Source organism: Marmota monax, unplaced genomic scaffold (assembly GCF_021218885.2).
Source record: "Marmota monax isolate L192 unplaced genomic scaffold, Marmota_monax_Labrador192_F-V1.1 WCK01_AAM20220418_F8-fsc00024, whole genome shotgun sequence".
In the NCBI taxonomy this organism is placed as follows: domain Eukaryota; kingdom Metazoa; phylum Chordata; class Mammalia; order Rodentia; family Sciuridae; genus Marmota; species Marmota monax.
This window is the reverse complement of record NW_026695224.1, coordinates 9,240,617-9,262,298: the sequence shown is the minus strand read 5'-3', so window position 1 is coordinate 9,262,298 and position 21,682 is coordinate 9,240,617. Positions and strand designations below refer to the sequence as shown.

General features: G+C 50.4%; 1 protein-coding gene across 2 annotated transcripts in view; it reads right to left on the bottom strand.

The window, feature by feature from the left end:
• Window positions 1–13,608: 13,608 nt before the first annotated feature.
• The window catches only part of Slc6a2 (solute carrier family 6 member 2), a 36,541-nt gene continuing 28,467 nt past the window's right edge, over window positions 13,609–21,682 (bottom strand). For both annotated transcript variants that reach the window (XM_046435309.2, XM_058575914.1), the window contains exons 7-15: window positions 21,520–21,623; window positions 20,333–20,457; window positions 18,923–19,035; window positions 17,881–18,009; window positions 17,333–17,432; window positions 16,230–16,330; window positions 15,790–15,957; window positions 14,417–14,488; window positions 13,609–13,790 (exon numbers count right to left, since the gene is read on the bottom strand). In XM_046435309.2, coding sequence (XP_046291265.1) covers window positions 13,767–13,790; window positions 14,417–14,488; window positions 15,790–15,957; window positions 16,230–16,330; window positions 17,333–17,432; window positions 17,881–18,009; window positions 18,923–19,035; window positions 20,333–20,457; window positions 21,520–21,623 — 936 coding nt within the window. In that variant the 3' untranslated portion in view covers window positions 13,609–13,766. The remainder of the gene's footprint in view (window positions 13,791–14,416; window positions 14,489–15,789; window positions 15,958–16,229; window positions 16,331–17,332; window positions 17,433–17,880; window positions 18,010–18,922; window positions 19,036–20,332; window positions 20,458–21,519; window positions 21,624–21,682) is intronic.

Below are 21,682 nucleotides of genomic sequence, written 5' to 3'. Positions count from 1 at the left end.
CCACAAGTCACTGCACCAACAGATAGTCCACAATGCATATAAGCGATACATAGTCCAGGCAAGTTCTGCAAGCAGTTCAGTGATAGCTATTGCAGAAGCTGTAGATTGGTTTTATCTTTGTCTTCACCGGCACTGGGATGAAGATAGGAATTCTGGCAATAATGGCTAAAGAAAAAATTATGTAACATTCCAGAAGGCACTAAAAGAAAACAATTTTCTGAACAATTTACATTATCTTGAACAGAATTATTAAATATAATAAAAAGGAAAAGTGAAAGTAAACAAACAGATCTGTTACCCTCCTTTTTTGTTCACATATTAAAACAATCCTCAACAGCTGTTTACCCAATTTAAATTAAACCATTTAAATCACGTGAATAAAAAAAATATATTTGGATCCATTTTTTCATGAGCGCTCATCATATATGATATATGGACATATGTACATACAAACATACAACATAAAACACAAGTGTGCACACATAATATAATACATATAACACATAACATAATAGTAAAGGCCTTATAACTTTTTACAGGTGAAATCTCCATTGCAATGTTTAAAAACTCTATAGTCAAAAAATAGAACTGATCAGCAAAACATTAACCTAGGTCTGTATGAGCTCAAAAAACAAAATAGAACTTCATGATGTGGGAAAGGGCAATAATAAAATAGATATTGAAAAAAACACATCCTGGTTTCATTAGACTCCAGGTGTGGGAGAACCACAGTCACAGATGTAAGGATAGCCAAGCTGGAGTTCTGGATATCAGCTGATATGGATTTGAGCCAAATCATCTTTTTTTTGGTCTGTAGAAATTGCTTTAGTTAATCTCTCTGGAATCCAAATCGGCTGCTGTTCTCCCTGTGGAAACACACAAACAGATCCCCGACTCCAGACAATCACTGGGTCAGGACCTTAGTTAATCTCTCTGGAATCCAAATTGGCTGCTGTTCTCCCTGTGGAAACACACAAACAGATCCCCGACTCCAGACAATCACTGGGTCAGGACTTTTCCATTGTCCTGTTAGAATATCCTTCCAAAGTACCTTGGGATTATGTTCATTTTTTGGACACATATGTCTTTCCACAGCACTAAGCCCTGATGAATCCAAATTTAAAAAGTTTAGAGTAAAAAGCGTTATTTTAAGTTTATCTTTGGGGGATATATACCTCTTTCCCAATTTCCTATTTTTGCTTTAATAAGTACATTTTAATAGTTTGATGAGCTCTTTCAACTATGCCTTGTCCTTGTGGATTCTATGGGATTCCTGTTATATGAGTAATGCCAAATGATGAGCAAAATTGTTTAAAATAGGTAGAAGTATAGCCAGGACCATTATCTGTTTTTAATTGTTTTGGAATGCCTACAGTGGCAAAATTTTGTAAGCAATGAGCTATAATATCTTTAATTTTTTCTCCAGTATGAAGGGAGACCATCAAAAATCCAGAAGAAGTATCAACTGTAACATGCAAATATTTTAATTTTCCCAATTCTGGCGAGTGTGTGACGTCCTTCTGCCAAATATGGTTAGGTATCAGTCCTCTAGGACTGACTCCAAGATTAACTTGTGGTAAAAAGGTCACACAATTTTGACATTGTTTTATTATTTGTCTGGCTTGTTCCTTAGTTATTTTAAAATGCTTTTGTAAAGTATTAACATTGACATGGAACTTTTTATGAAAATTTGTAGCTTCTTCTAGTGTAGAGAAAATATGTATGTCATGTGTAGTTTTATCTGCTAAATCATTGCCCAAACTAAGGGCTTCAGGCAATCCTGTATGTGCCCTGACATGTCCTATAAAGAATGGATCTTTTCTGTCCCAGATTAGACTTTGTATAGTGGAAAGCAAAGAGAAAACAGTAGAGGAAGGAGAAATCCTACCAGCATCTTCAAGGGATACTATAGCATTAACAATATACTGACTATCGGAAAATAAATTAAATACAGAATCTTTAAACATCACAAAAGCTTGTAATATGACATTAAGCTCTACCTTTTGAGCTGATTGTTTGGGTACTAAAAATGTAAAAGTTTGATCAGGTGTAACTATTGCTGCTGTACCATTATTTGACCCATCAGTGAATATATTTGGAGCATTTATGATAGGTGTTTTTCTTGTCATTTTTGGAAAAATTACAGGATGCGATGACCAAAAAGACAATAAAGGATTAGATGGTAAGTGGTTATCAAATGAAACATTACATTTGCACATGATTATTGCCCAAGTATTTAACTCATTAGCTAACTCATCAATTTGATCCATAGTATATGGAGTAATAATTTTATTGGGAGAAATTCCAAACACTCCCTTTGCTGCTTTTATTCCTTTGAGTATTAATTGTCCTACAGCCTCAGGATACCTAGTAAGAATAGTGTTAGGATAATAAGATAAATGTATCCATAATAATGAAACTTCTTGCCAAAATACTCCTGTAGGAATATTTTTGTTGGTAGTACAATAAATAATAAAGGCAAACTTATATCAATTCTTTCCAAATGCATATTTTCCATATATGTTTCAATGATTTTTAATGCCTTTCTTGCTTCAGGCATTAACATTTGGGGTGAATTTGGATCTGATGGACCCTTTAGGATATCAAATAAAGGTCCCAACTCTCCTGTTGGTATGCCTAGATAAGGCCTTATCCAATTTATGTCTCCTAATAACTTTTGAAAGTTGTTAAGTGATTTGAGTTGATCTACTGGTATTTGAATTTTTGGTGGATGGACCATGGTTGAGGATAATAGAACTCCTAAGTAATTAATTGGAAATTTTAATTGTACTTTATCTATTGCTATCTCTAGATTATAATTTTTTAATAAGTTTGTAAGTGTGGGATAACATTCTAGCAATGTGTTTTTATCTTTGTGTGCTAATAATACATCATCCATATAGTGAAATATCTGTAGTTCAGGATTTTGATTTCTAAGTGGCTGGATTACTTTGTTAACATAAATTTGACACATAGTTGGGCTGTTAGCCATCCCTTGAGTGAGTACTTTCCATTCATATCTCTGATCAGGACCTTCATGATTCAGTGCAGGGATAGTAAATGCAAAATGTGGACTATCTTCAGGATGAATTAGAATTGAAAAAAAAAACAATCTTTAATATCTATAACTAAAACATACCAGGTTTTTGGCAAAGCAGACAATTGAGGAATCCCTGATTGAGCAGGTCCCATAATAACCATCTCATTATTAATAACTCTTAAATCTTGCAACAATCTCCATTTACCAGATTTCTTTTTGATGACAAAAATGGGAGTATTATGGGGAGATATGGAAGGTTGTATATGTCCCTCCGCTGATTGTTGTTTGACCAGGTCATGGGCTGCTTGTATCTTTTCTTTAGTCAGGGGCCACTGAGGAACCCATACTGGCCTTTCTGATTTCCATGTAATTTTTATTGTCTTAGTGACCCCTTCTGAAAACCCAATCCATGTCTGTCTGTTCCTTGATCTATTTGTATTGGTGCTGTTATACCTTGTTCTTGTTCTCCTAATCTTTTTCCTTTCCTAAAACCTTGTCTAGCCATAATAGTGGACGCATTTGAATTGATGTTATTTGTTAATGTTAGTCCTAATTGATCTAGGACATCTCATCCCCATAAATTTACAGGAAGATGATCCAATACATATGGCTGTATAGTTCCCTTACATCCTTCAGGATCCTTCCAATCTAATACCATTGCACTTCTATGGGGATTAGTCGCCACTCCTAGGCCTCGAAGCATTTGAGTGGCTTGTTGTAATGGCCAATGTTTTGGCCATTCTTGACGAGAGATGATGCTAAGGTCTGCACCTGTATCCAGTAGCCCATTAAAATCATGTCCTTGAATATTTAGTTTTAGCATGGAGCGAGAATCTAAATTTAAAAAAAGCATAGCCCAATCTACACCTGTGGAGCCTAATCCCCTAGAACCTCTTTCTACAGTACGACTGGAAAATTTATCATGTAGGCTGGGTATTATTAGTAGCTGTGCTATTCTATCTCCTGGTGAAATTACTGATATACCCCTTGGAGAACTGGCTATAATTTTTATTTCACCTTCATAATCGGGATCAATTACCCCAGGACTTATCATAAGTCCTTTTAGAGTAGAAGAGCTGCGTCCCAATAATAAGCCTACTGTTCCTTGGGGAAGAGGTCCTTTCACCCCTGTGGGAATGATTTCAACTTCAATCTCTGGAGTTAGTACTGCTCTGGCGGAGGCGCAGATGTCCAATCCTGCGCTTCCTCTGATTTGTCTAGTGAGGGATCTAATGGATAATGTGTCCTGGGCACTACCCTGATGGTGTTGCTGGGTTCCTCCAGTGCCCCGTATAATTGTGGTCATGGGCCCCGGAGCATTGGGCCCCCCTGTCCGTTTTTTGGCAAAGGAGCCCGATGCCTTTCTCCATGATATCGTGGGTACAGGGCATGCTAATCTTTGAGGTCCTGTCTCAGGATCCCATCTCTCAACTACGGGGGTTGGGGGCCTCCCAGCATATGGAGGTGGAGCTTTTGGTTGGACACTTACGCCCTCTGGTGATAGAAAGGTGTTAGTAGCAGTCTCCTGTTGTAACTTTTCCCCCGATGGCTTTTTCTGCTCTAAACTTTCTTCCTCTGTCTGACTAGCTGGAGAGACCTTCTCTTTTACTTGAATCTTTTCCTCTGTCTGACTAGCTTGAGAGACCTTCTTTTTTACTTGAATTTTTTCCTCTGTCTGACTAGCTGGAGAGACCTTCTCTTTTACTTGAATCTTTTCCTCTGTCTGACTAACTTGAAAGACCTTCTCTTTTACTTGAATCAATATGTCTTCTCCTTCCTCTACCATTGTCTGAACTGAAGGCTTTGGACTAAGCAAACAAGATACCAACATCCACAATGGCAATATGCCAACTGGCAGAGTTCCTGGGCTTTTCTTTTCTATTCTTTTAAAATCTTCACCATGATGGTTCCATTGTGATATATTTAACAACTCCTCCTTAAAAAGCCATGGGCTACATTTTTGTATTGTATCAACGTATGCCCTGACTGTTCTTGATTTTACTGGGATGCCTCCTTCCTCTAACAATTTACTTAACACTCTTTCAGTTTGTTTTTTACTAATTTCTGATCCCATATTTCTACTATAATACAACTCAAAAAGATGATGCCAAACAAAGCCGAGACAGAAAGAAACAAAAATGGAACAACACAAAATCATTATATCACCCTTTCTATCCTCCTGAAATGTCCATCCGTCCTTTCTCCCTATCTGTTCCTCAGATGCAAATAGTTTTTCCTCAGATGTGAGCGGTTTTTCTTCAGTTTCACCCATCTCCAGGGACAGGCAACTTAAAAGCGAAACAAAAAGAAACAAGAATCTTAAAATGGCTACCCATCCTCTCGCCCTGCCCTCAGGGGCGAGCAGTTTACCTTATCACTTACCCTCAGTCGTTCCCGTGAGGGCCACCAAATGCCGCAGTCTGGCTGGGCACAATTCAGGAGCCACTTGTCAAGCAGAAACAAACTTTATTTTTAGAACCACACATGCTGCACCACACATTCCTCTTCAGGAATTCCCTCAGAGCCCAACTGCCACCACCGGCTTCCCACAAGCCTCTCAACCCCTACTCCTCCCGCTCTTGAGGCCGATTGGCTGGGTCGCATGGGTGGAGCCAAAAGAGTCCCCCAATGAGCAGCTTCGTGGTCTGAAAGGGCAGGGAAACAGCCCAATGAGCATCACCACAGAGGAGTCAATCAGCTGGCAGCTGGAAGTTTGCTGGGGCCATGGTGAGCCAATCAGCTGGAAATTTGCTGGGGCCCCTTCAGCTGTGGCTCTCAACACTGGTCGCCATGTGAGCTGCTTCCCTTTTCCAGACTCTTCCATCATGATGTTCAGCCTCACCTCAGCCTGAGGAATGGAGCTGGCCTTCTACAAACTGAGACCTCTGAAACCGTGAGACCCCAGATAGACATTTCATCCTCTTAAATTGTTCTTGTCAGGTGTTTTAGTCATAGCAGCCCAAAAGCTGACTAAAACACTAGCAGAAGAATTCATTTTATCCTTAGCATATTGTAGGCACTTGGATGTACACATTTGCATGTTTTGATTTAAAATATGCATGGAAATTATCTATCCTTGTAAATAGGTTACATATATGTCTATATAAAGGGTGCCTTATGTATTCATCGTTGATGAGGGTTTGGAACTCTCCCTGAGGACCAAGGAAGATGGGTGTCACAGCGGCACAGACGGGAACCATACCTCCTGGATTCAAACCCTAGTTCCAACAACTCCTTGGGTCTCAGTTTCCCAGTCTGGACAAGGGAAGCCTTCCTACCCCATGGGGCTCTTAGGGGGCTCAGCGCTGGTGTTTGTGAAACAGTAAGAACAGCAGTTGGCACCCCAGGAGCCGACCCCTCTGCCAACTCAACGTCAGCCCAGTCGTTGGCCTTGTCCAAGGTGCTGATGTCCTCAGGTCTCTGTCCTCCTGGGAATCTGAGGTGTGTGTGGCTGCGGTTTGGCTCCTCTCCGCCAGTGGAGTTTTTGAATAAAGCCAGGCACACCTTGGGCCATTTTGTTTTGCAATTCCAAACTGAAGATGGCTGGCAGGGGGTGGGGGTGGGGGGTGTCCCCTGATGCTCACAGATGTCGTGTCGCTGACCTGAATCATCAGCCCGTTCGACATACCCCGAGTTGCAATGTCCTTGAAGGACCTCAGCTATCACCCCCACCCTGTCACTCCTCCCAGGGACAGGACTTGGCTACTGTGGAGTGGCTGGAGATGTGGCCTGGGTTCTCTGGCACCTACCAGAGCTGCTCAGGGTGCAAGAAGAGGCGTTTAGTGGGGTCCTGGGAATGGGCTCAGGGTGGGCAGCAGGCAGAGGCCCCGATACTGGGTGACAGTGGCTGTGCTGGGGCTGCCGTGGGCCTCCCCTCAGCTCCCCTGAGGCTGCTGTCCCAGGCTGGGGCTCTGGGCTAGAGCTTGGAGCCTCAGAGCGCGAGGGATGTTCTTCACCTGGCAGCTGTCCTCTGCAGCAGAGCCCCAGGCTCTGTGGTCCCTGGGAAGGCCAAGACCACGGCCCTCACTGGGACCATCGCTGGGGACAGGGGAGGCCCTCTTGGATTCCCTGTACCCCAAGCCTTACCCTCATACCCTGCTATCCTGGCCTCGCCCAGCCCCCTCCCAAGCCTGGGACCGGCAGAGCCAGCAGTTGACAAGCAGGACACCAGAAGCCAGTTAGTTGCTGGCTATTTTCGGAGTCTCTGGTCACAAGTGTCTGTCTCTTCACCTCTGGGTTGCAGATGAGGTCAGGGCCAGCAGGGTGTAGTGTCTCCCTTGTCCGCCATCGAGGGGGCTGATGACGGAAGGCTTGAGGGGCCTTGCAAGAGGCCAGGCCCAGGGAGCCAGCATTTGCTGAAGGTTGAGCCCCCCCCCCCAAGGTGGTCACAGGCGCTCAGATCCAGTGAGACTTGGATTTGGCTGCCCAGACCCAAATTTGAGCCTCAGCAGCACCATCCTAGATAGGAAGAGCCAGGACGAGAAGGGACAGAGCTGTTCTGGCCACACAACATGGAAGTCACCTTAACATGGGCAGAGTTGGGCAAGAGGAAATTGGTCACCATGGCCGGTATGGACCCAACGTAGGATAGCTGAGGGTGCAGCAAGGCCTGTCCCCGACACACAGTACTCCCAATCCTCCCATGGCCCATGATGTCCTCCTGTCACTCCCCTTTGTCCATGAAAATCTGAGGCAAAGGGAAGCTGAGTAACTTGCCCAAGGCTTCGGGACCAGGGTTTGGATCCAGGCACCGCGGGCCCAGAGCTTGCTCCTAAGTGCTCTTACCCACTTCCACCTTCGGCTACGGTGGTCTCCTGCCCACCCTTCTGAGACAGGAAGGCCTGAGATTCCACAGCATCGTCCTTATTATCCAATATCCACAACATCCAGCTGAGGGCTGGAAGGAGCTCCGTGGTGGAGTGCTTGCCTGGCATGCCCAAGGCCCTGGGGCCATCCGCAGCATGAGAAGAAGGAAGGGAGGGAGGGAAGGAGGGAGGGAGGAAGAGAGGGCTAGACAGCTGGATGCAGATTCAGTTCTAGTCTAATCCCAAGCCCTTCACCTTTTCTACTAAACCAAAGACCTGAGAACCACAGACTACAGCCCCAACCCAGTCCACCACCATTAATTCAAGTTGCCTCCGTGTTGTAAAAACAGAGTTCTCACAGGGAGACCAGCACAGGATGGACAAGGGGCAGCCACTTATTGGACAGATCAAAAAAACAGGCCTGAGTGGTGAGTGGCACCAGGGGACTCGGTCCCAACATCAGAGGAGCTGTCTCAGACGGGCACTGGGTGTCTCAAACTTACCCAGACCCTTGACCCTGACCTCACAGATCCATCCAGACCTCCCTGGACAGTCCTATTTGGGGCTAGATGACAAAGTGATCTTCCCGGTCCCCTGCAACAAGCCCCGACACATGAATTGGTCCTGATGACCCTGCTGCCCTTTCCTGCAGCCCAGGGCTCCTGTCAGGAGGGAGCACGGGATGAGGACAGTGTTGACCAGGTGCGAGGGACCTGGCTTTGCCTGTCAGCAGCAGGGCGACTTCAGAGAGGTCACTCTTCACCCCAGCGCCAGGCGTCAGGTCTGTCCAGTGGAAACACGGGAGGCACTGGTGGGGTGGGCAGAGAAAGGGCAGTGGACATCACCTTTAGTAAGGGGTGGTGCACACAGATGCCCAGGACCATCAGAAGAGAGAGGCCAGAGGCAACATGGTTGTCCCTTGTGTCCCTAAGGGATTGGTTCCAGGGCCCTCAGGAATACCAAGATCAGCAGACGCTCAAGCCCCCCATGATTTGCACAGAACCTTCTCCCACCCCGGCCGCTGCCCGCTTTAAATCATCTCAAGATTGCTTATAACACCTCCCACGATGCGAAGGCCACGGACGTCCCTGTAGGGAGAGGCTCAGGGGATGAGGACCAGGGAGGAGGCTGCCGGAGTCCCGGGCAGTCCCGAGCTTTCTCCAGCATTTCGATCCACGATGGTTGACCCTGCAGGCGCTGGACCCACAGAGGAGGGCTGACCGTATCCACCTGTGGCTCTGAAATACTTGAGGATCTGAGGACCACGGGGGTCCTTTCCTTAGGAAACCGGACGTGAACTCCTCCAACATCAGATTTCAGGAGGGGCTGCACTTGGAAGCCCACCCTGAGCGTCTGGCTTGGGCAACTCGGGGTCCACTGGGCGAACGGGCACCTCTGGGGACAGTAACGATGAATCTGCACAATGTCCTCAAAGAGCACAGCAAGGGATTAAATTTCAGGGAATTCAGAACCCCACAGGGGCCAAAAGTGAGGCTCAGGACTCCCCGTGCTCCTCTGGCTCCCCCCACCCCTGTCAGACCAGGGGGCAGGGTGGAAGCTTCCAGAACCCCCATCGCCCCACAAGAGCCCACAGGGACACCTGCTCCCTGCCGTTTGCTCCATATGCAGGTCGCATGGGAACAGGTGGCTGGAATGGTCACGGCGTCTCTGGGGGCCAGCGGCTCCTCGCCGGGCCCCTGGGCACAAGTGACCTTGCCTCTCCCAACACCGCTGCCCAGGCCTGGGCTTACGGCTGTCAGAGAGGAGCCCAGAAGTTTCAAACAGAGGGGCTTAGAGGTGTGCAACCTGCTGCTCCACCCTTTCCTGACAGTGTCCCCTCTACCAGGTCCCAAGAGACACTGCCTGCTCTCTGCCTGCGCCTCTCCAGGGCTGGGCGCTCACGGCTTCCCGCACCAGTCCTTCCTGCGTTCCGGCCTGAGGTGCTCTGGGCTGTCCTCTGGGGCTTCCTACCGTTGGCCTCCGTTCAGCCCTGGGCCCAGCCGCCCGCTCTGACGGCCTCCGCATACGTCAAGGCTCAGACTGGTTTTCTGTTAACAACCCCTCCCAGACGGGTGTCATCGTCATGGTTGAAAACAAGTCTCTGTGAGTTCAGGTCGTCCCCAAGCAGTGACAGTACTCAGCTCTGAGGACCTACGTGTGACTGTGGCCCCTGTCCCAGGAAACATCACACACACACAAAATTGTGCATTGATTCAATCCAACTGGAAGTTCTGATTCCCTTGAAAGTCAGTCCTAGAACCAAACACAGAACTGGAGAGCTACACCTGCTGCTTGGTAGCCGCTTTTTATTTAGGTAAAAATATATGCTGGGCTCTGGGTCAGTGTGTGTGAGGCCCTGGGTTTCATTCCTAGCACTAAAAATGTAAAATGGACATGAATCTCAGAGCTAAGATCACAGACTCAACCCCTTCCAGTCTCCGGTACCATGGGTTATGAAAGTAATCATCGGGGTGAAAAGTGGGCCACTAAGACCAAAAGCTCTTCCTTACTAGCTGGAGGCTGGTCACAGACAAACCCACTTGCCTCACATAATTGGCAGCATTTTACCTCATGACAGAAAGCATTTGAACTCCATCAGCAGATACGGGGCACAGGAAATATCCTTTATTATTCTGTACACTTATATTTCTATGAAGAGAACAACTTTTAAAATAAACTCAACCAGACATAGAGAGTTGCATGACACCAAACGGCCCGTGATTCAGAGAGGACACTATTGAAACATTCCTTGTTTACACAGAAACAGAGACAGAGGGACGACAGCAGGCACCCCAGGAACGACTTCATAGTCACCAGCAAGCCCGAGTGGCCCATCAGCAGGGCTACAGTCCTGGGACGTCCGGGGACAGAGTGGGACTCCTCAACTGGCCTCCAATACCATGGGACTCCACAGCCAGCCTCCAATTCCACAAAACAGGCCTCAAGACAAAGGGTCAGACTTTTCTTTTATTCAAACAGCAAGTGTCTTGGAAATTTGATATTTTTAAGCTCAGTAGGTCTTTGGTGACGGGATCGCTTTGGGAAGCCCTGCAGTTAGGGACATGCTATCTTCACCATAAATTTAGCACAAGAATATTGTCATGGAGACATGCAGAGGCTTTTTTTTTTTAAGTGAATGAGACCTTTGATTATCTGATATAATCCCTGATTTTACACACAAGGGCCTTAACACCCAAAGAAGTGAAGCCACTCACCCCAGTGCACCCAGCTAGTTAGCCACAGACCCAGGTCTGTGCAACTCTAAATGCTGTGCTATTTTCACAACGCCATAACACCCTCTCTGTTCTTTTCCATTCTGTAGCTTTCAAAAGAAATAAACAAACATATAGAGTGGATCCAGTGGGATTCTTCTAGGAAATTCCTATAGGAAATGACTTCTTTGGTGAGAATGCTCCCGTCTTACACTATCAGACTGGAAGACAAATCATACGGCAGGATATTGGCTCCCACTTGGGAAAAAAAATCCCTCTGAGAATTAAGGCAGCTTGGGGACTTTGTTCAGCAGGATATTTGGGAGGAGTTGGAAGCTCCCCTTCTCCTCGGTCTCCTTTGTGTCTAGAAGGAGGACTCGCAGGTAGATGCTTAATCACAGACGCCAGGTAGATAGGACAGGACTGTTGAAATGGTGTCTCATATTTCATGAAAATAATAATTCTTTAAAAATCTGGTAAAATATCCCAAGCGTCAAGTGCCATATACAGTACACAGGAGCACCCTGGTCCTGGGTGACCTCTGCTATTAAAGAAAGGTCACAAAAAAGAAGTCAAGCCATACTCATGACCAAGCACTCCATCCCTACCCCTCAGGTGGCGCGGGTGGCGAGGTGAACCCCGAGGGTCTCCCAGAGGGTCCTGTGCCCACGGCGAGGTGGTCGGATCCCTTTCTGGGTGTGTGCTCTTGTCAGCCCCAGCGAAGGGGTCTCCCAGGTGGGGTGCCCCTGTTCCAGGGGTGACTACCTTCCTCCAAAGAGGAGCAGCTGAGCGACTTCCTGCGGCAGGTGGCCAGGGGAGAGTGAGTGACAGCCTCTCCCCTCTTATCCCTTTGCCCTGGGACAGAATTTAGTGAGCTTCTCTGGTCACGTCAGTCTGGGTCAGGGGAACCCCATGGCACAGGCCGATGGATGCCCGGCGCCCTGGACCGAGGGCCGACTCGACCCCTTAGGAGCTGAGACCTCGAACGTGAGCCATTGAAAGGCCTGGTCTTAGTTTGCTCACGGGGGGGGGGGGGGACACCAGGCGACAGGAACCCGCCCTGCTGTCCTCCTGGGGACTGGGAGGCGACGTGGGTGAAAGTGCTTTATTGAAAAATAAGTAAATGCCAACACCTAAGAGGAACTGTCACCATGGGAGGAGCAGCCACACCTGCTGGGTGTGGAACAGGACAGGCCGCACCTTTCACAGGGCCCAGGACACTTGGGCTGGAGCTGCCCTTCGTGAATGGAAAGACCCAAAGTCTCCTGATTTCCCTGATGCAGCAGGGACACCCTAGGGCCCTCAGGGACAAACCCGGCAGGTACAGAGGCACCCCCGTCTCAGGCCCCACCCCTTCTCCATGTGTCCCCTCCGTTCCCCCGTGTAATGCAGTGGCCTCTTTTATTTTGCCCAAAATTCTGCAGAGGGGCTCCCCTTGTCAGAACAGCAGGGCGCCATCTGTGTGTCCAGCGAGGGCACAAGACACTCAGACCACAAACAGAAACCTCACAGCCACCCATCGGTTCCCACGGAACTGCAGCGAGCCACCACCAGAGGGCCCCGCTGGCTCGTTAGTGAATCCCCGGGATCTCCAAGCCACCCAGGTGCTCTTGGTTGGGTGGCCAGGTGCTTGGTCCCCACCCTCCCCTCCAAGGTGCCAAGTTAGTTTATGAAGAGATGCAAAAGGGAGATTCAGGGCCAGTCCCCATGGCTCAAGATCCCCGGCTGGGAAAGGCCTTGCAGGTGTTAGTGGACAGTGATCACCACAGCCTTTCAGGCTGTCCCTGGGCAGCCACCTGGCCCCATGAGGACAGCAGAGAGTCCTGTGAAGGAGACACACAGGTGGCTTCACTGGGTCTCTGCCTGCCCCGTTTACGTAGGAAGGTCCTAGGAACCACAGATGGGTTTGTGGGTGCCATGCCTCTGACACAGGGGACCAGCACAGGGCTTTGGGGTCTCTAGGGGTTTGCCTAGTGCAGATACCTCTGTGGAACCTGCTCTCTGTGGCTCATCCACCTGCCTCCCTGACATCCATGGCCCTGGACTATCTGGACACCAGAAGCCAGTGGAATGTTCTGGAACACACAGACACATCAAACTCGGATGAGCCAGAGGGGAAACTATGAAAGTTTCAAGATCCTCCAAAGTATCTATCTGCTGACTTCATCCAAACTCCCACACTGAGGTTCAGCACGCTACCTGGGGTGGGTCAGAGAAAGAGGACCTGTGGACCCCGTCTCCCCTCACCACGCTCAGCTGGGCTCTGGTTGGTTGCTTTGTTGGTTTGTTCTGTTTTTAATCTGAACAAAAGATGATCCTCTTGCAGTTTTGGCAAACTGAGGATTTCTTCAAAGCACAAGGGAATGTGGTAGGAGATTCAGCCTGAGCCATGGAGCTCAGATTCAGGGGGGCTTCCAAAGAGGTGAGTCTCCCCCTCAAATAAAGGGGGTTCCCGGAAGTCATGATCCTTTGTCCTCCTTTCCTCCTCTGCCCTGAGGCTTACCCGTCCTCCCCGCTCACAGCCCCCAGGCCAGAGGAACAGAGGCAGAACAAAAGTCAGAGCCACTCAATTCTTTGTAACTGGGAGAAGTAGAATATGGGGGTCAGAAAGGGCATCTCCAGGAGAGCAACGACAGGACAGCGTCCGGGGCAGGAGGGAAGCAGCTGCCTCTGGCCTGGACGGTGGGTTCCTCCTCCTTGGGGTCAGGTTCAGATGGCCAACCAGTGCTTCAGCTGCACAGGAAGACAGCAGACCTTTAAGACAGGGCCCAGGGGCAGGGACCAGGAGCACCCAGGGTCAGTGGGGCAGGGCACAGCAAGCAAAGGGGAGACAGGAAAAATAGCCGGTCCCTTCAGTGCCCTCAGGGGACAGGCAGGTGGATGCCATACTTATCACGGAGGCCTGGAAGGCACAAAGGCACCTTCCCAAATATGGAAGTGTGACACAGACCCTGGCTACTCACAGGACTCCCTGATATCCAAGTCCTGGGCTTTTTTTATTTTAAGGGATATAATAGGGCTTAGGCCAGGAATGTGTTACTGATGTCCCTGCAGCTCTTTCTTCAAGATAAGACATTCTCACCTAGTTTGGGGGCACCCCATGGTGACCACTCATGGAAGGAAAATAGAGATGTAGGCAAATGTGGCATTGGGTATCCGGGGTCCAAGGACCAGAGGGCAGGAGGACGCTGGTGAAGGCAGAGGGCAGGCCCTTCTCCTCCTCCACCCATCACTACGGTCCTGGGGGCTGCGGCCACTGTCGCTGAGTTTTCTGGCTCCAGGGTCCTGCCAAAGCTGTACAGCGGGGAACAGCTGGGGCCCACCCCACCCCAAGCCTGTGCTCCCCCGGCTGCACCGACCTGGAACTGCCTGACGTCCCTCTCCGCCACCAGGTGGTGCTCATTCTCCGGTGTGACGCCGTAGGCCACTCTCTGTGGAGATGGAGCAGTGGGGGGCCTCAGTTGGGCCCAGGGACACCTTCCCAGCAGTCAGCTGGCACCTTTGGACTTGAAGCCCCTCTTGGATCTATAGAGACACCCTCCCACTCGGTCCCCTCGGGTCCTTCATCCTGGGAACGTTTGTCAGGCCTGCTCTTGTGCTCAGGTGCTGGGGAGGCCTGCGGATGGGAGCTGGAGGAGACCCACGGGGTCCCCTGGGGACCTGACAGCCGTTAGGGGCTGGCACTGAGCCAACACATACAGGTCACTTCAAACTATGGTCGCAGTGAGTGGACAGTGAGAGACGGAGGAGGCGCCTGGGCTGGCGTGGGATCAGGGAGGGCCTCCCGAGGTGGACCCAATGCAGGGACTGAGGAGGGAGCCTGAGTCAACGGCTGACCCTCCATGACGGGAAGCCCTCCGCTCCCAACGGGTGAGGAATGAAGGTCCAGGTCCTGGCTCCCACATCCGGGGTGAAGCTGGCTGAACACGGTCCGCCCCGTGAGCCAGGAAGGCGGCTGTCTGACTTTGGGATTTCAGCGTGATAAGGACAGGGATTTTCTTAAGATAGTTCCTGGAACGGTGCCTGCCACACACTAGAGTCTTGATGAATACCTCTCCAGTGAGCAGATCAAGGAAGGAAGGAATGGGATCTTTGTTTTACAAAGTAAGGACATGAAGGAAAGACTACGGCCATTAGTTAATTAAAAAAGGGGGGGGGGTGGATTTTCACAGTCAAATAGTGGGAATGACATAATTTCAGAACACGGGCGGGCTCCATGTCCCAGACATCCACAGGGACTTGTGCGTGTGCATGTGTGTAAAAAAGGAAAACACGTTAGAAGTCCTTGATTTAGGCTGCTCAGGTCATTATGGTCAGGAAAGAAGTACGGAAACCCAGATGACCAGATCAGTGGGCTGGGTAGGGAGAGCTGGGACATCTGCCAACTTTAGAAGGGGACCCAGAAGTGGGCCCAGCTCGGGCAGTCCGGCTGATGGATCCTTCCTGACTCCAGGGCTGAGCCTCTCCTTGCTTACAGTGGCAGGAACAGCCATGGTGACATGGTGACAGCTGGCCCAGCTCCTACATGCTGGGCCCTGTGCTGAGGACGTCCTTTCTCCTTTAAAGGTGCACAACATGGTCCTCGGGGACAGAGGTGGACACGGAGGCTCAAGGAGGTGGATAACTTGGCCAGTGAGGCAGATCTGTCTGGCCCCAGCAGCCCTGTCCTTCTGTCTCACCCCAACAGAAACGTCACTTCCCACCCCACCCCCACGACCAACCCAGAGCTCACCTCCCAGAGGGAGCCCCGCAGGCTGAGGAACTTGTAGATGATGTAGGCGGGGACCAGGACCATGGAGGACAGGGCGATGCCCCAGCCCACCCAGTTGGCCCAGGGCGGGAAGACGTAGTCGTCGTAGGTGAGCGGCTTGAAGTTGATGATGCTGACCACCACCACGAACTGGGGCGGGTACGAGGGGAGGGGGAGGAGAGCGTGGGGGGGAGACGAGCCAGGAGAGATGTAGCAGGAGGGAGTGGATCCCAGGGAAAGGAGAGAGGGGGGAGGAAGAGAATCCCAGAGGGCAACTGCTGAGGTGGACGCCCACCATGTCCCCAGGCTGAGCACCCCAGGCTCCTGTCGGCACGGCTGGCCTCCAAGGCCCCGTGCCTCCTCCCCGAAAGCAAAGGTCTCCACCCCAGCCCACCCTGGGCTCCCAGCCACACAGTACGCACCAGGAGGAAGGCAGGGCTCACAAACTTCCAGCACAGTCGCCAATACAGCCCGGGCTTGAACCCCATCATCTGCTGGATGTCGTTGCTAAACCTGTCCACACCTGGGCACACGAGGGCACGCCTGTCACGGCAGTCCCTCCCCATGGCAGGCTGGACCCCCAGAGCCAGGGTATCCCCTGGGTCCCCCATCCCTGGAAGTTCTGGCTCCAAGTAGACGGCAGGACAGGGGGGTCAGAGACTGAGCCGCCGGGGCTGAGGAGACCTGGGAGGGCACTTTATTGATGCAGAGCAAGGGAAAGGACAAACTCAAGGACAGTGTCACCTTTTATAAGCCACCCCAATTAGTGTGTAAGAGGGAAGCCAGGGCTCGGGCAGGGCAGAGGACTCGCCCCAGGCTACAGAGCCACATTGCCCTGACTCCAAAGCCCAGCTCTTTCTTCTTATTCTTTTTCTGAAAATAACAACCGTGTGCACACCCTTTTTGCATGCCCACGTATACATACGTGTATTGTATCCCTGGCTGCAATCAGATAGAAGAGGTCGGGCTCCTACACTGCAATCACCTCCCAAGAAAAGTCAGAACAAGACTCATACTTGGGTGTCCCATAGAGGGGAAAAACAGAAATTAGCATCTGACAGTTGATCAAATGTTTTCTCAGGTTCTAGAATAAGGTTATCAGATAAAACACAAGATCCCCAGTTGAGTTTGAAAAGGAGTAGGATCAATACGTCTATGCAGCATTTGGGACATAATTTTACTAAAAAACAAAAAGGAAAAAAACATTGTCTATCTGAAATCCGAGATTAACTGGGCATTCTGTCTTTTGCCTGCTCAGCCTGACAACCCTGGGTGAGAATGAATTCCAAGGGTGGGCTCAGTAACTCCTATGGCTCCTCTTTAGACCCGGACCCTTGGTGCCTTGAGGGCCTCTGTCGCTTCCTGTTAAAGGGAGTTTGTCCAAAGAGGAGCTGGGGTCAGGGAGACGTGTTCCCCACATGAGGCCTGCCCAACGCTGGAGAGTCAGGAGGCTGCCTAGGAATGGAATGTCCTCTCACATCCTGGAGGGCCCCAGGAGCCCTGGGGACCAGAGCTGTTCACATACCATAGAACCAGGACACTCCGATGGCTTCCATCAGCACAGCAAAGAGGATGGAGGTGCCGGCCGCAAACGTGTCCAGGAGAGTCAGCACGTAGATTCCACCCTGGGGCACAGAGAGCAGGCCTGGGGCCATCGTTGGCCAGAAGAGGCCACTGACTGTTGCAACTACCGTGTCTTACCTGTCCCCTGACCCACATGCTCAGAACCCTGTTAGGGAATGCAGGTGACAGGGTTGTGGCCCTACACATAGGACCTACCTATTTGCGTTCTAACCAAGGCCTCTGAGAGCCATGGGCTCTAGGGGTGGTGAGATGGACTTCAGAGGGGCTCTGCTGCCCCCAAATCAATAAGCAGCAGGGGAGCCTGGAGATCCTCGGGCTCAGAGGTGGAGGGTCACCCAGAGGAGGGGCCGCAGGGCTGAGGACGATGCTGGCCCCTGCTCTCAGACCCCATTGCTCCACGGGCTCAGCCCAGCCCTGCACGCGCCAGCTCCACCGCTGGGGACTGACATGCAGTCCCGGAAGCTCCAAGTGGCCCGAGTCCCTCCTCACCTTGGTTATGCAAAACAGGGCCAGAAGGAAAGTGCCCACAGTGACGCCCAACGTGAAGAGTTTCCGGTGTCGCTTGAGCACCTGGAAGTCGTCGGCCAGGCCCGTGATGACAGCCTCCATGCCTCCCATCTGGAGGGAACAGGTAGGTGTGGAGCAGGTGGCCCTCAGTCTGAGGCACCCTGGCCTCTCTCAAGAAGTCAGTGCGTGGTCCTACCTTCCTCCCCCTCCTCTCCCCCCTGTCCTGCCCTGCTGTCAGTCAAACTCAGACATAGAGGGTGGAGGATTAAGTTGACCTGTCCACCCACCTCCAGCTGCCTGATGGCTCCCTCAGCCCCAAGGAGACTGAGGACCCCGCAGAGAGTGAAGGGCGTCCAGTGTATTCCCCAGGGCACACATTTGCATACAAAAAGGGCTTTCTAGAAATATCCACCAGAGAAGAGCTTCTAGTTTGGGCAACTTCAAAGAAGCAGTTTTTGACAAGGACTTTCAGCTGCCTTTCTAATCTATCAAGTGGTCACCTCGGACTCCAGACTCTAGGTCCGAATGGCTCTCCAATCCTATTGCTCTGGGCACACGCATCCCCTAAGGGATGAGCCACTGGCTGAAGAAGACACGGGCCACCATGCTCCTGTCCTCTCCTCTTGGCAGACATTGTCAATCAAAATCAGAATTTCTCCCCTGGGACTCAACACCTGCTCCTGGCAGATCTATCAGTTAACGGAAAGGCAGCGGGAGGAAGCTGTTTGTCACACCTCAGGCACGATGTGCAAGGGGTGGTCACAGATATAAAAAGATGTCAGGAAATCCAGTCCTGCATGTGAGCCTCACAAAAGGATCTAAGATATGTTTTTGTTGGTTGTCGATGATGAAATAGAATAAATGGGAAAGTGCTTGGTTGGACCAGAAGATGCCACCATGTCCCCTCTGCATTCAGCTCTGTCTGCACAACGAGGAATGCTCCTTTTGCAGGCTGAGTCGGGGTGACCCTCAGGGAGGCGGGTCAGGCCCAGGGATGGGGCAGATCCTGAGCAGGGTCACTCACGGAGCTGTCAAGGCCCAGGGCCAGGAGCATGATGAAAAACAAGATAGCCCAGAATGTCGATCCCGACAGGGTGGAAATGGCTTCTGGATACAGGATGAACACGAGGCCAGCTCCTGTAACACACATCAAGGTCCTGATCAATGGCTGGAACTACTGATCAGAACCGCAGGGAGCTGGGGAACATCTGCTCAAGCTCGGCCCCAGGACACTTGGTCAGTCATGTGTAGTGGGTAGTGCACACCCAAGGTCAGGAGATGACACGTGAAGCCTGTAGGACCATAAGCCACCGGGTCCCCAACCATGGACTAAAACCTCCAAAACTTGATTCAAAATAAGCCTTTCCTCTTTATAAGTTGATTTTCTCAGGTATTTTATTACAGTAACCGATAGCTGGCTAACACAGCCAGCATATCAAGGAAATTGACCTCAAACATCCAGCCAAAGAGCAGTGCCTTTGCCTAGACAGCCATAAGCTACATGAGGCAAACCCATCTCCTACACGCCATGAAGGATCCACTCTTATTTTCAAAAGCTGGTGGTCCTCAGAGTCAATTAGAGGGAGCCCTTACCAGGTCTCAGCTTCTTTGTGGTGGTAAGAATACAGGAAGCAGTGGAGAAGGACATGGATCCTAAAGCCAGACTGATGAATAGCTGGCATCATTGTTCACCAACTGGGTGACCTTGGTCCTCGTGCTTTGGTTGTCTTACTTTTGTCAGTCTTGTGAGCACTAAATGGAATTAAGTTCCTATGGTTTGAACGTAGAGTTGTCCCCACCAAAACTCATGCTGAGGTCCAGTCCCCAGTATAGCAATATCAAGAGGCAATGGGGACTTAAAGAGGTTACTAGGTTATTAGGATTAACATTTTTCTTGTAGGAGTGAACATTGCTCTTTAAGGACTGGATTGTTAATGGGAGAGCAGATTATTTAAAATGCTCCACACCCAGCCCTTCTTCACAGTCATTTCCCCTTCTACTTTGTGGTGAGTTGAATAGCATGTGGCCCTCACCAGAAGCTCAGTGGATGTTACTGTCACACTCTTAAATCTCTAGATCTGTGAACTCATTGAATTTCTTTTACGCATAAATCACACTGCCTCAGGTACTTTGTTATAGCAACAGAAAATGGACTTAGACATATGTAAAATGATTAGCATAGGGGCTTCCAGAGTGGGGCACTTCGAGAACTGTTCCCCCTAGTCCAACTCAGAAGAAGGTTCTGTTGCCTATCCAGGGCCCAGCGTTGCCTGGAATTCCCACTGACAGCCTCAGGAAAAGTCTATCAAGGGGACGGTTTGGAAACGCCAGCCCTCACAGTCCTACAGCCAGGGGAGGGCTTTGCAGCCAGGAATGAGGTGGCTTTCTTGGTCCCTCCTCCCTTGGCTGGAGCCAAAGTGGTCTGCTCACCCACCTTCAGTGGCAACATCCTCGATGTTGACCTTGTGTTCATGCGCCATGTAACCGAGGATGGAGAAGATGGCAAACCCAGAGATAAAGCTGGTGACACAGTTGATGGTGCTGGTCAGCAGGGCGTCCCTGGGGGAAAGAAGTGCTGCTAGTTCAAGTCCCCCTGACTCTCACCCTCCAGCGCTGCCCACCACAGATCTCTGCCCATCTGTGGAATCTGCAGCCTGGACCTAGCCTCAAATGCCATATCCTGGTGCTACATGGACCCCTAGTGACCTCCGCTGGGTCAGTAGCTGCTGGTGCAAGAAGTAGGTGAATAGCTGTGGAGGGAATAGTTCAATGCCAGACTCTGGTATCCAACTCTTGTTGGGGAATCAGGTCATGAGGCTTCTTCTTCCAAACTCTCCATGGCTCCCCAGGGTCTCCCAACGGCTCACCTGGGCATCAATCAGGGTAATTTCCCACGACTTCCAATATGTACTCCTTAAGTGAACCAGGCCAGTCACTTTGCTGGTCCCAGCCCTGGTGCACGCTGCTCCTCACCACACGTGCCTTCCACCCCAGGTCTGCCAGCCGTAGTCTATCCAAGGCCGACCACCATGCCCTTCCTTCCCCATCCTGAAACTTGCCCTGATGGCACATAGTCATCCGACTCTTTCTTGTACCAAAGACACTGTCATTCTGCTTAAGCCTCAGATGGGGTGACAGATGGACTCTGATCTGTACCCATCTCTGCAGTCCTCATAGCACTGGGCCTGCAGGGGGCAGCACTGAGAACTTACTGACCCAGACTGGAGCAGGTCTGACTCACTCTGCCCTCCAGTCTTACCTCTGACCCAGCCAGGCCTGATCAGCCGGGCTATTCCACCCCTGGCTGCCTGGTCATCTGACGGACAGAGCCAGGCAGCACCGTCTGCTCTGAAAGTCACACGGTGCTCCTCTGACCCATATCCAGGATCTCCTGATCCTACTGACCCCAACTTTCCCTGATGGGTACCTCATGACCGTTTAAAAAGCATCCCGGAGTAAACACATTCATCAGGACACCACACGTCCATCAGCATTCACAGAATGCCCAGGATGTCCACGGCAAGGAAATTTGGCTTGTCCAAGAACATCCGGACCAGACCCAGACCCCTCTTCCATCCCCACAAAGGTCTGAGCTTTTCATAGCTCGGAGAAGGAACTTACCTGTAACAGTTGTTGTCAAACTTGTTGTAACTGGCGAATGCGATCAAGACTCCAAATCCAGCCCCCAAGGAAAAGAATATCTGAGTTGCAGCATCAATCCACACCTGAAAGCGCAGACAAAAGCCGTCACCCTCTGCTGCCAACAGAACTGGAGCTCGGGGTG